The 14,762-nt window shown below is 32.7% G+C and overlaps 1 protein-coding gene across 3 annotated transcripts in view; it reads right to left on the bottom strand.

Moving 5' to 3' along the window:
- The window catches only part of LOC100922072 (WD repeat-containing protein 19-like), a 126,615-nt gene that overhangs the window by 49,937 nt on the left and 61,916 nt on the right, over window positions 1-14,762 (bottom strand). For 2 of the 3 annotated variants that reach the window (XR_004230444.1, XM_031944260.1), the window contains exons 19-26: window positions 11,619-11,729; window positions 11,056-11,165; window positions 8,311-8,368; window positions 6,606-6,752; window positions 6,447-6,529; window positions 5,543-5,626; window positions 4,763-4,909; window positions 347-471 (exon numbers count right to left, since the gene is read on the bottom strand). Coding sequence is in view for 2 of the 3 variants with exons in the window: in XM_031944260.1 (XP_031800120.1) it covers window positions 347-471; window positions 4,763-4,909; window positions 5,543-5,626; window positions 6,447-6,529; window positions 6,606-6,752; window positions 8,311-8,368; window positions 11,056-11,165; window positions 11,619-11,729 (865 nt within the window). In the remaining variant the exon portion in view is untranslated. The remainder of the gene's footprint in view (window positions 1-346; window positions 472-4,762; window positions 4,910-5,542; window positions 5,627-6,446; window positions 6,530-6,605; window positions 6,753-8,310; window positions 8,369-11,055; window positions 11,166-11,618; window positions 11,730-14,762) is intronic. The other variant, XM_031944261.1, reaches the window with a different exon arrangement.

Here is a 14,762-nt window from a genome sequence, read left to right on the forward strand (position 1 = left end):
TAGCTTCAGCCATAAAGTGTGACAAGGCAAAAAATGGTCTATGCGGGTTTTATATCTGCCCAAGTCTTCCAGGGAATATAAAGAAGTAATGTTGAAATATAAAATGGAAGAAAAAAAATGTAATGTTCTAATTTTTTTATTTCCCTGCTCTATCCAGGGAACTGGGTTCACTTTAATTAAGAATAGAGAAGAAATTACTGATTAAAAAAAAAAAAGAGAATCACAATAAGAGGACAGAAAACAGAATATGGAAACAAAGGAGAAATGCTTTTATACTGAAGACACTTACAAAATTTTATGTGACATTTAAATGAAAATTGTCCCATTAAAGTTTCACAATATTTACCAATAATATCGGCATAAAGTTCCATCTGATTATGCTGCTGGGCCAGTGTGAAAGCTTCATTATTGCACTTGGACATTACCAGAAATTGTATAGCAGAACCATAGTCACCCAGCTGGAGGAAGAATCTAATTCAAATACAGATACAGATGACATAAAAATGAATTAAAAACCCAGCACAGAATTGGCTGAAAGCATGCTATTCAGGTTCCAGAACTCTCCCCCATCTTTATAGCTCAACCTTCTTGCCTTCCTCTGATATATAAGAAACAAGAGGCAGCAACTATGAATAAATTCAACTGTCAATATATATATCTAAACACTGTCAATGATAGCTCTCACTTCTATCCAAACACCCAATTACAAAAAAGTTTCCCTGAAATTAACTCATAATAATATCATATCTGATGGTTTCCCCAAGCCAAAAGTTGAATTCTCTATCTTTTCCATTCAGGATGTAATAGACTTAGATTTGAAACAATTCCTTCATTGAAGATGTGGAAGAAAAAAGAATAAGACCCTAAACCGATTATTCCTTGGAGTCTCTAGAGTTACCGTAGAATATGTTTAAAAGGCTAAAAATGTCTTGCTAGTGACAAACTTTAAAACTTAAGAAAACAAACTTCCAAAATGAGCTTTTTCATCTAATTTTTCCAGGCTTCACTAAATGTGGTCCCTAAATATTCAAAAGAGATCTAAAGAGATCTTTGTAACTCATACCAGAAAAACCAAAAAATGAAGAATGACTATTCTCTAAATTATGACTAGTAATTAAATATGTGGTACACTGAATTTGTCTTTCAAATATAGGTATATTTTGGACAGGAACTGAGGTAAAAAAAAAAAAAAAAATGAAGTGGGCCAAGAACCGAGTAGGAGGAGAATGGCCTAAATTGCATTTTGGGAAACTGTGCAGTGTCTTCAAAAATGCCAGGATGTTCTCTAATAAAAAAAACTGTTTTTTTGTTTTTAAGACCACCAGAGAGGTGAAGCTATATATCCACAAATCATTCAGGCATGAATTCTGCAAATCATTATGTTCTCCAATAAAGCAAAACTGTGAAGAATCTAAAAAGTAACAAAGGACATATGGTAAACTGATTGATTTGCATACAAAAAGTGTAAAAAACAACATGATGAGAAAAAAGAAGCAGACCAGCTTTAAAAGAGGCTATACACTACAGTGGGTAAATCCTTCGCAAAGGATTTGCGTGAAAGGCCGGGACAAGAACCACATGATAAAAATGTATGGATGAGTTGATGATCTAAACTAGTGGGGAAAGTACTCCTAAACTGATGAAACTATAGCTCCTTTGAAGTGTAACTTTCAAAACAGAAGAAAAGTCTCAAGAAGAAGAATAAGGAGACAGGTAAGATGAGCAGAGTATGTAGTTCAGGAGCACTGTGATTAAACATTTTAAAAAACAAAAATAAGAGTTCAGGGGAAAATGTTTGATGTCATTTTCCTTAGAATTTTCCTATTTTTCTTCCCTTTTCCCTGAATCATTCTGTATTTCTAAATTTTTCAATGTGAGTGTATTAGTCACTTCTATCCCTCCATTTTCTTGGAATTCTTCTTTCTATAATCTGCCTTTCAAAGAACTGAAAGAAGCAGCAGCCCAAAAAAAAAAAAAAAAACCAGTTTGGCTGCATGACATTTATATCCCACTGAAATCCAATAGTATTTACACTGCATTTAGAGTCATAAATCTTCACTCAAAACACAAGCTTTCCTTTGAAAATACCTTAAAATATAACTGAAAGAAAAGTTTTCATCACTGAGGTTCTGTCATCCACAACTATATCCTTGTATTCTTAATATCTATAGATATGAAACCTTACATAGTATCAGTTGTATTTTAATATAATTTCATTCATGAAAAAATCAGAAATATTAAGTACCCTGTAAGATTGATCTTAAAATGTCTACTAAAGTTCTACATTTTAAATGCAAAGTTTCCTATGAGTTTTCCTCCATCATAAAAATATTTATTGGGGGAAATTCAACTGAACAAGTATAAAAAAATCAAATTCATTATCTGGATAGTTAAAATGTTTCACATTCTGGCTTCTACATATTTATCTTTCTAACCTTACTTAGTCCCTTTTCAGTCACTTTTTGTTCCAGTCAACTAAACCATTTGCTATTTCCCAAACACATCTCTCAGTTTATTACTCTCTGAGAGCAAACAAGGTATGGCTGGACTTCATAGGCAGGAATAGAGTTCAAGTCCTTTCTTCAACATTTTCTGTGACCATATGCAAATCACTTAATATTTCTCCCCCCCCCCCCAATCTCTTAAAGACTATTAAACAGCTACTACAAACTGTACATCTTTGTTCATGATATATCCAGGGCCCAGAATGTCCTCCCTACCATGTCCATTTATTAAAATTCTAACTGTTCTTTAAAGCTTAGTTCAAATACTGATTGTCAAATTGAAATGATCTCTCATCTAAACTCTCAAATTACTTTTTTTAAAATTATACTTCAGTTCCAAGACCTTGTCACATACAAGGCACTGTTGTGCTGGGCATAAGAGAACAAAAGCAAAATAGTCCCTGCCTCCAAGGAGTTCACATTCTACTAAAAGCCAAATATTGCTGGATAGTTAAAGGGCAAAAGGAAAAATCAGAAATGCAGAAATTTTTGAGGAAGAAAAGATCATTAATAACTAAGGGCATCAGGGAAAGATTCATGGAGGAAAAAGTAGTTCTTATGCTGGGCCTTAAAAGAATAGTAAGATTCCTGACTGACAAAATTGAAGACACAGTACACTCTAACCATGATGTTTAAACTTGGGAGTCAATAAGAACTGGGTTTAAATTCCACCTGACTAGCTGTGTAATCACTGGTAAAAATCACTTAACCTGAGTCTTTTTCTCATCGATAATATGGGAATAATAATATCATTAGTACAGCTACCTACGCGATGAGATTATCGTGAGCCTTAAAAGATTTAATTTATGTAATGCACTTTGTAAACTTCAAAGAATTATAAAAATGTGAGTAAAATTTTTACTGTTATCCTCTCTCATGTTTAATTATTTTGTTTTCATACTTTTCAGTTGTGTTCTAATAGAAGTCTGAGGACAAGTAATTATAAGTAGTAACTATCCTGCTATTATTCTATTATACCAAATATTCTATGGATTATTGCAAAGGTGTATAAAATAGCTAGCTTCTTTTGTGGTTGAATAAAAGCAGTAAAATGTAAAATGACTATCTGAATTTAAAATATTCTTAAGTTTTTATGGATCTATATTATTAATGAGATACTGGGACAATGGTTCATTCTGTGATAACAGAGTTCTCGTTAGAGTTTTCCAGGATTTTTGGAGGTTTATATTTGAAGGACAGAGATTTAGGATATTAGTCCATGAAAGATAATAAGCTTCTGATGTGTAATTGTAGCCAAGATTGTCTCACTAGATATTCAGTATGTGCTCAGTGTTTATAGCCCTGTAGTGATGTGTTACATAGTCTCTACCATTTCTTTTCACCAGGTCCACTATTCATGGGTTTTAAAAATATTTATCAGAGCAGCTAGATGGCACAGCCCGGAAGTCAGGAGGACCCGAGTTCAAATCAGGTCTCAGACACTTAACACGTCCTAGCTGTGTGACCCTGGGTAAGTCACTTAACCCCAATTGTATCAGCAAAACAAAACAAAACAAAAGAATATTTAACAATCTTCTTTTTTGGCATGAAAGTATTAATTTTTCCCTATCCTGTAATGGGCAATGTTTCCTGTGTTTCATTAATATTCTGCAAGTTTTGTTAGGGTACTGTCATAGGATCACAGATCTAAAAGGGACTTCACAGGCCACAAAGCACAAACCTTCTATTTTGCTAAAGCCCAAGGTCACATAGGAAGAAGGAAGCACCAGAAGTAGAATTTGAACCTAAGCCATTTGCTTCCAGATTCAGTGCTCTTTCCAAATCTCCATGCTATGGTCCATTTTATAATTTTAAATGTATATGTTAAGATCATTTAAGTAAGTTGTAGCTGAATTGTGAAGCACCTACAAACAATAGAAGAAGGGAGTTTGTACTAGATCCAGTTGGGAGTCACTATGGATTTTTGAAAAAGCTGAGCTTGGAGAAGATTATTCTATATGTCTGTAAGAGTAGAAAAATAAGAGGCAGAGTCAAATTGGGATCCTATTTCAATGAAATTAGGATGGTGGGTAGGGAGAAGATGAATATGAAAGCTATTAGGGAGACAAACTCAAGTACAATTTAAGATATGAATAAAAAGATAAGAGTCCAAGATGACTCTGAAATCACGAATCTGGACTGAGAGAATGGTACTGTGAGATCCTGAATACATGTCCCATCTTATACCCTGTAAGTCTGGCCATTTTAGTACTAGATATTCTTACCCCCAAGAAGTTACAATATGACTATTATATTACCTGGCTACCATTTTGGCTCCCTCAAGGGACTGGGTTTCCCTGACAACACTAACAGCTTTTTCAGGATTCCCAAGGTGGTCCAAATATATACGTATTACATTATCCCATTGCTTGGCATTTTTATAAGCCACCACAGCTTCTTTATATCTGTAATAAATAACGAGCATGTCTTAAAATTCACATTTTGAATATTTTGTTTAAAGAACTAGAGGCTTATAATCACAAATGTGATTTTTTTCTTTACTTATCTAATACCACTGTTCTAATTTTCCCATTGCCTTTATTCTTCTTAAATTTTATCCTCCTCTTTACATTTCTTCCCCCATTTTCCCATCCCCCCCATTTCCTTCCCCACTCATTTGCTGTGCTTTCCCTTTGTTCTCCTAGTCTGCCTGGAGAGAAGACCAGGCCACAGAGACAACATCCCCAGGTCCCTGCTTGGCACTTTAGAACTCTTTAGAAGGGATCCAAATAATTAATTCAGAAAGAATCAAATCTCAAATTAAAGAATCTTCAAAATGTTAACCAAACCAAAAGATTTTCCAAGTGAGTGTCTATTAACTTCAGTCTAGAACTAGCTATTCATGAAAACAACTTAAAATATAAATAATACTTGGAAGTGGTATCACAAACCATCTTAAGATACTACATAAATTCATTTGCAGAAAGATATTAATATTTCCATAAAAATGGAATTATCTCTAACTATATATATTATATGTATATATTTGATATTTTGTTAAAATAAAAGGTTTGTTTTCTTTCTGAAATGAAATTTACCTGCCATCTGCTTCTTTAGATTTGGCATACTGTAGGTGAACCTTGGGAGAAGACACATGTGGAAGTAACTCACCAACTTTTGCCCTGGAAAATAGGAATTAAAAAATTGTCATATCAGAACTAAATGTTGCTTTTGAATTTTTCTTATATCCTATATCCACAAACTAATGTGTAACTATTTTTTTATTTTAAAGCATATAACAGCAATAAAGTTCTTAGAAAAATCTTACATATCATTTTTGTCACTTATGGAAATGTCACAGATCTTTTTTTGTCACTTAAGTGATTTAAGAAACAAGATAATAATAGTAAATTTTGCCTTGTGAAGAGAGAGAAAAGGAGAAAAGAGAGAGGGAGGGGGAGAGGGGAGGGAAAGAGAGAGGGAAGGAAGAGAGACAGACAGACAGACAGAGACAGAGAAAGGGAGGAGAGGGGCACCAGAAAAAGAGAGAGAAAAACAATTAGAGATACTCCTGAAGTTGTTAACCTGACCTGATCCTATTTTTTTCCCCCGATTTCACTATTCAGTGAGTTTGTCTCTTCAGCAGATTCAGCAGATTAACTTGATTAAAATAAAACAGGTGACTCATCAGATGGTAGTAGTTCAGAAATTCATAAACTCAAATATATTATAAGGAAATAAAGAAGTCATCAAGAAATACTTGAGCTAATTAAAACAATGAGAACAGTGTGGTGGGAAAGCTCCTTTTACTCTTTAATATCTAATGGTTTTAAAATGTCATTATCTGTTCATTTCCTTACCTCACATATCTTAGTATAATCATTTGCTACACACCGTTCCCCTCATACTGAGACAACACTTCTGTTCTGAAAGGAGCATTTTAATTAATTTTTTTTTTTTATAAACAACTCTGCCCTACACATAACCGCAACAAATCCTTACCAGTTTTTACATCGGATATACACAGATGCTGCTTTATCATAGTATTGTCCTTTTTCATATAACTGAGCGGCTTCTGAAAATTGCTATAATAAAAGAAAATTATTTGTAATGAACAAATCCATTAGGTAGGCATTTAATTATATAACTTTCAAAGAATACCTTCATGCTCTCTAGAATTGCTCCACAGTCCTTTTTCAGTAGTCTGCTGGGATGTTTAATGGCTTGATTGACCCCTCGGCGAATATCTCCCATGCGAATGGACATTTGAGCTACTCCAGCTTGACAGGCTTCATCATGTTCTTGATACTTAAATTTCAGAGGGAAGAAATATGTTTCAGGAGTTTGGGGCTTTTTTAAAATTTTGTTTGTACAAAAAAAATTGTTGCTATTAAGTTCATGGAAATAGGAAAACATTTGTAAAAGAACACAAATAAGTTTATATTATTTTATTTTCTATAAAACTTTTAATTAGTCATATAAAAGTAATTTTTTCAAGCATAATTTCCCTGGACTTTCTTTTATTTTCCTGTTTGAACACAGAATTTAATCAAAATCCAAAATAATTGTCCCATAATACTTTGAAAATATGTTGATTCTAAAGTTGCTGGTGGGTTTACATAGATAGCATTTCTCAAAGCATTCTTTTTTGTAATTCAGAATATACTAATCTCTGAGATTTTACTTATAGATGTAGGGAGCCAAAGTGAACCTCAGGTAAATCTAGTTTTCGATTCAGTTTAATTTGGATCAGAGCAAGTTTTCTAAAATTAATGGTTTGCCAATCATGTACACATACAAACATTCACACAAATATACATGATAATGACCACGTTTGAAGAATGATTCTAGGTATTCTAATGAGAACAAAGATATTTCCTTTAGTATTTTCTTTGCATGTTATGTGGAAGTTCTATAAATATATGTTTAATGAACAAATAAAAAACTTAGTATTTTATTTTGGGATAGAAATCAGAGAGAGAAAAACAGAGGGGAAGGCATTATGAGAAAAAGGAACAGTTAAAGAAATATTCTCTGAGGTCAATTTTGATGATGGAGTGTGAAGTATGGAAAAATGCCAGGTGGTAGTAAAAGCTGACCAGAACTCTTAATTTTCAGACAAATAAAGGGTTGGGTGTGTTCACTGGGATGCTATGTTTCACAATGGTGGGCAGAGCCTGAAGAGGCATGTAAGGCAGGATTGTAAAGGGGTACAAATCTGAAAGGGGTAGCAAAAGATTCTGATCTTGGATATATCACAATGTGATCTTAGTCAAGTCACTTAACTTCATTGAGTTCAAGTTTTTTCAACTATGAGATGAAGGATTTGGACTGAATGACCTTTAAGGTCCCTTCAAGAGCCTCTACAATTCTATGAGATTTTGTCAGCTGTAGAATGGGAAAAGGATTTCAAAACAGGCTAGATAGGCTAGAATTGAGTGTTAATTTTTTTTTTGTTTTCCCAGGGAGAATGGTAAAAGGGATGTTTAAAAAGGGGATGTTAAAACACAGGCATCATTCAAAAATAATTATTAAACAAGTGACAGGTTGCTGTAATGAACTGGAAGTTATGAAATGATCAATCTGAGCCATCAGATGAAACAGGAATTAAAATTTAAATCTATGAATTAAAGTTTGACTAAGAATTAGACTTTGGAAGCAGAGGTTAGGCAAACTAATATTCTTCTTTGTCTTTCTTAGTCATCTTTGAAAAAATAAGTAATTTGACTTCATTTCATTGATATAACCATGTTTATATCCAAAGTCAGTTCTGTCAAAATAATTAATATACAAATCTCTGCTTTTATGCATTTCTGTACACCCCGAGAGTAAATTGAATTGAATCTTATAATCCTTTAAGTCTTACCTTATTGTTTCCAGTGATTCCTTTCTCATAGTGAGCCAATGCATTTACATAATCACCCCTAAAAAGAATATTAGATATTTATTCATATAAATTATTTATTTATTAATAGAAAGTTAGTATCAGGTACTGAGAGATGGTTACATTAAAAAAACAAACTAGATAAAAATTAAGTTAATCAATGGTTTAAGAAAGGAAGATGAAAAACATTATCAATATCAAAAATAAAAAGGTGAGTTTAATGAAGAAGAAAAGAACTGTTATTTGGAGTTATTTTGACTAATAGGTTAACAAATTTGATAATCTAATTAAAATGGTTGAATCTTTTAAAAATATATAAATTATAGGATTAATAAGAGAAGAAACAAAATTCTTAAATAATCCTTTTTTTTTTTTTAATTTGAAGCTATGACCTAAGAAAAGGTCCCCAGGGCCAGATGGATTTTAGTTAATTCTGACCAATATTTAAAGAATAATCCCAATCCTCTATAAATTGTATGGAAAAAACAGGTAAAGAAAGAATCCTTTTATGATACAAATATGTTTTGACACCTAAACCAGGAAGGATAAAAGCAGAGAAAGAAAACTATAGACTAATTTCTCTAATCAATTGTAGAGGGCTGAAACTCTTGAGTCCATAAACTGAAGTCAGGACAGCCAACCACTTGAAGCCAACTACCGATTGGACCATACTCTATGGGTATATGCTTAGAAAATGGCCCTTCCCACTATCCTGTGCTGGCTCGATGACTGGTGTATACAGAGGATTGTAGGAGGGACTAGGGAGTGAAGTAAGATAGCCAGAGTCACTTTTGCGGTGGACGAGGAAGAAGGAGATTGGGGAGATTCTGCTTCATCCCCTTCACTTCTACTCCTAAAGACTAAGGACTTTCGCTTATCCTGACTCCAGCTGATTCTAAGGTGTCCTGGGTGCTAGCACGGTAGTCACAATGAACACTGATGTAAAAATTTTAAAGAAAACACTAGCAAAGAGATTAAAGAAATATATCACAGTGATCATATACTGTGACTGTATACCAATAAGCATAATTGACCATATATACAACAAAAATAACAAAAATCACATAATTATCTCAACACATAGAAAATACATGTATCCCTACTAAAAACATTAGAAAATATATGAATAAAGGGAGTTTTCTTTAAAATGATAAGTAATTTCTAAAACCATCAGTAAACATCTGTAATGAAAATAAACTGACTGGGGGAAAGTAAAGCAAGAATGTCCAGTATCATCGCTACCATTTAATATTGTACTAGAAATGCTAACTTTAGCAATAAAAATGAAAAAGAAATTGAATGAATTAGAATAGGCAAGGAGAAAGCAAAACTATCACTCTCTGTAGATAAGATGATATACTTAGAGAATCCTAGAACGTTGACATAAAAACTAAGTGAAACAATTAGCAACTTTACAAAGCTGCAGGATATAAAATAAACCCCACACAAATCATCAGCATTTCTATATATTATCAACAAAGTACAGCAGGAAGAGATTGAGAAATTCCATTTGAAATAATCATAGACAATATAAAATATATGGAAGCCTATCTGACAAGACAAATTCAAGAACTATATGAAGACCTTACAAAAAACTTTACACAAAATTAAAGACATATTTTAACAACTGGAGAAATATTAATTGTTCATGAGTAGTCTGAGCCAATATAATAAAAATGACAATTCTACCTAAATTATTAGTACACTTATTCAGTGTCAAATGAATCAAACTACCAAAAAGTTATTTATAGAACTGCAAAAAAAAATAATTAAATTCATCTGGAAGAACAAAAGGTCAAGAATAACTAGGGAAATGATGAAAAAAACATGAAGGAAGGCAGTCTAGCTATAAATTACAAATCGGTAATCATTAAAACAATCTGTTACTTGCTAAGAAATAAAGTAGGGGATCATTGAAATAGATTATGTACGTAATACATAGTAGTAAATGTTTTTAGTATTCAAGTATTTGATAAATCCAAAGATCCAAGTTTTTGGAGCTAGAACTCCTATTTCACAAAAATTGCTGGGAAATCTGAAAAGCAGTTTGACAGAACCTAGGTATAGATCAGTATCTCATACCATATAACAAGAAAAAGTCAAAATAGTGTTTGACTTAGACATAAAAAGTTATATTTTAAGCAAATTAGGGGATCATGGAAAATGCTGTCAGATCTGTGCGTAAGGGAAGAGTTTATGACCAAACAAGAAACAGAGAAGATCAGAAATAAAATGTGATAATTTTGATTATATTAAAATTTTTAAAATTTAATAAAGAAAATCAATGCATTCAAAGATTAGAAGTAGGAAACTGGTGAAAAGACTTTTTTATATAAAGTTTACCTAATATAAAGTTACCTAATAATAAAGTTTACCTCATTTCTCAAATATATAGAGAATTGAGCCAAAAATAAGAGTCATTATCTCATTAATAAAGTGGTAAAAGAATATGAACAAGTAGTTTTCAGAAGAAATTAAAGCTATCTATAGTTATATGAAAAAGTGCTTTAAATCATTACTGAATAGAGAACTAAAAGCTAAAACAATTAGGAAATAGAGGGGAATACCCATTAATTGGGGAATGTTTGAACAAATTGTGGTATATAATGGAATATTATGGTGCTATAAGAAATAATGTAGGCTATCTACCACCAAGAGAGAGGTAATACTGAGAATATTACTTTTTAAATGTTTTTGATACAGTGCTTTTAATAAAATAGAACATACGTAAATTCCAACTGAATAGCATACTCCTTTGATATGAATGAAATCTGATCTGGGGCCAAACATTTGGCTAGTTGAAGTGCATTGTCCCAATGCTGCAAATCTCGCCTCATCTGTTATCCAAAGAGATATTTATTATCAAAATTTAAATTCAATACACAAAAAAGCATGGCAAAGGGAAAAATTTAAGCAAGCAAAATATATTAGGAATAACAAAGATCTGTTAAAAAAAAAAAAAAAACAATACCCAGACAAGAGAAAAACAAAACAAAAAACAGGAAAAAAGTAAGTCAAATTTAATAAAAATAATCTTCCTTGAATCATGTTTTCAAAATATTATGTGTTATATTGGCAGAATTTATGATAATTTACTTCTCATCTCATCATTTAGATAGACCTACAGAATAACTTCAGACACAGGAATAAAGGAAACAATATAGAAAAAGAAAATGAATTTTTTGTAACATAAAGAAAAAAAGGTATTTTCCACCTAACATGATACACAAATGTATGGAAATCCCTAAATTATCAACTAATAATAAGCAAATGAGAGATTAAATAGGTACTTCAAGTGCAGCAACAGGACAACTGGATGCCAGATATAGATCTTGTGCCAAATTGAAATCATTAGTAAACATGGCAAGATGGCCTGCTAACAAGTTGTGATCTTCTATTCCCTATAAATAGAAATAAATGTTAGTTGCAATGGAAAGTAGATTTTTTAACAGTATTTTTATTTTTTCTAATTACATGTAAAGAACTTAACATTCAATTTTAAACATTGAGTTCCAAATGTCCTCCTTCTTCCTTCCCTAGAAAATGTACAATTTAATACAGGTTATAAATGTGCAATCATGTAAAACATTCCATATTGGTCATTTTATGAAAGAAAAAAAAAGAAAAAAGGAAAAAATTAAAAAGTGAAAAATGTATGCTTCCATCTGCATTCAGACTCCATCAGTTCTTTCTCTGGATGTGTTTAGCATTTTCCATCATGAGTCATGTTGAATTGTCTTGGATCACTGAATTGCTGCAAAGAGCTAAATCAATCATAGTTGATCATCACACAATGTTGCTATTGTGGACAGTGTGATGGTTCTGCTCACTTCACTTGCAAGTCTGCTCACTTCATTCATGCAAGTCTTTCCGGGTTATTCCGAAATCCTCCTGCTCATGTTTCTTAGAGCACAATCATATTCCATTATGTTCATACACCACAACTTGTTCAGCCATCCTCCAACTAACGGATTCTCTCCGTTTCCAATTCTTTGCCACCACAAAAAGAGGTGCTATAAATATTCTTGTGCAACTAAGTCCTTTTCCCTTTGTTAGAATCTCTTTGGGATACAGACCTTGTAGTGACAGTGCTGGACCAAAGCATCTACAGAGTTAGATAGGCCTTCAGGCTTAGTTCTAAATTGTTTTCCATAATACTTGGATCAGTTCACGACAATTCATTAGTGTCCCAATTTTCCCCACATCATCTCTAACATTGATCATTTTCCTTTTCTGCCATATTAATCAACTGGATAGGTGTGAAGTGGTATCTCAGAGTTATTTTAATTTGCATTTCTCTAATCAATAGTGATTTAGAAATTGTTTTCATATGACTCCCAAGTACTTTTAATTTCTTCACCTGAAAACTGCCTGTTCATATCCTTTGATCATTTTATCAATTAGGGAATGACTTCTCTTGTAAATTTGATTCAATTCTCTACATATTTGAGACACTTGCTGTAAAAATTGTTTCCCAACTTATTGCTTTCCTTCTACTCTTGATTGCAGTGGTTGTGTTTCTGGGAAAACTTTTTAATTTAATATAATCAAAATTACCTATTTTACAACTCTTATTGCTCTCTCTTGTTTTATAATAAATTTTTCCCTTCTCCATAGCTGACAGGTAAACTATTCCTTGCTCCCCTAATTTGCTAATGATATTACCCTTTATCTCTAAATCATGTACTCATTTCAACAAAAGAATCTTGGTATACAGTGTTAGATTTAGTCTATACTAGATTCTGCCATACTATTTTCCAGTTATTCTACCAGTTTCTGTCAAATACTGAGTTCTTAAATTAAGTTTTTAAAATGCTTCCCTTGAATCTTGTATTTGAAAACAATTTTCTGTTCAGCTCTAATATTTTCATAAGAAATGTCTGAAAGTTTCCTAATTCATTGAATATCCATCTTTTCCCCTGAATGATTATGCTCAATTTTGCTGGATAGTTGATGCTCAGTTATAATCCAAGTTCCTTTTGCTTTCTGAAACATCATATTCCAATTCCTCAGATCCTTTAAAATAGAAACTACTAAATCCTGTGTATTACTGACTCTGTCTCTTCAATATCTTTATTGTTTCTTCCTGGCTGCTTACAGTATTTTTTTCTTGACCTGAAAGTTCTGAAATTTGGCTGTAATATTCCTGGGTATTTTTATTTTTAGGATGTCTTTCAAGTGGTATTTGGTGGATCCTTTCAATTTTCCCTACTTGTTCTAGTATATTAGGACAGTTTTCTTGGTAATTTTCAAGATAATTTCTTGAAAGATGGTGTTGTAATTTTTTATCAGGGCTTCCAGGAGGTCTATTTTTCAGGTCAGTTATTTTTTCAGTAAGGTACTTTACATTTTATTCTATTTTATTCTTTTGATTTTGTTGATTGATTCTTGATATTTCCACTTGCCTATTTCTAATTTTTAAGGAATTCTTTTCTTCAGTGAACTTTTGTACCTCTTTTTCCATTTGATCAATTATACTTTTAAAGGAATCATTTTCCTCAAGTTAATTTTTGTACATTTTCCCTCATATTTTGTCCTTCCTTTACCAAGTTTTTAAGTCTTTTTTCATGATTCTCTTGCATAACTCTCATTTCTTTTCCCAATATTTCTTACTGCCTCCTTTATTTGATTTAAAATCCTTTTTGTGCTCATCTAGGAGGACTTTTTGGGCCTGAGATCAATTTGTATTTTTAATGCTTCTCATGTAGGTATTTTGACATTTGTTGTCGTCTTTGTATTTTGTTTGTATTTTGATCTTCCTTATCACCACAATAGTCAGGCTTTTATGTTTTGGATTTTTTTTTTTTTTTTGCTCATTTTCCAATTCATTTCAGGACTTTTACAGTTGAGCTCTATTCCTGAAGTACAAAACCACTGTTTCAACCTTCCTGCAAGCTTGCTGCTAGGGACCAAAGGCTTGGTCACTGGCTTACTGTGCTGGAGGATCAGGGAAGGATTATGCTGAGAGGAGAAGGAAGAACTCCAAAGTTGGATGCTTGCCTGTTGCTCTGGGGCTGGAGACCACAACTGTCACACTGTGCTGCTGGCTTCTGGAGCAGACAAAACCTTGATTACTGATCTGTGCTGCAGCTAGGGGCCCCTGCTGGTTTGCTTGGACACAGCCTGCACCGGGCTGTGCTTCCTTTTTACCCAAGTGAGCCATACATTTTCTGCAGTCCTAAGTTATTTTGGACTGGAAAATTGTTTCACCTTGTCCTTTTGTGGACTCTCTTGCTCCATAATTTATTTTGAAGATTGATCTAAAGTTGTTTTGAGGGAAATTAGAGAGAGCTCAAGCAACTTGTTGCTTTTTCTCTACCATGTTGGCTCCACTTTGGAAAATAGATTTAGTATAAAAAGTAGTTTTTAAGAGACCTCATGGTACAGTAGCAAAGGCTCTGAATTTGGAGTCAAAAGTCCTACATTCATATTCA

Source organism: Sarcophilus harrisii, chromosome 6 (assembly GCF_902635505.1).
Source record: "Sarcophilus harrisii chromosome 6, mSarHar1.11, whole genome shotgun sequence".
NCBI classification, from domain to species: domain Eukaryota; kingdom Metazoa; phylum Chordata; class Mammalia; order Dasyuromorphia; family Dasyuridae; genus Sarcophilus; species Sarcophilus harrisii.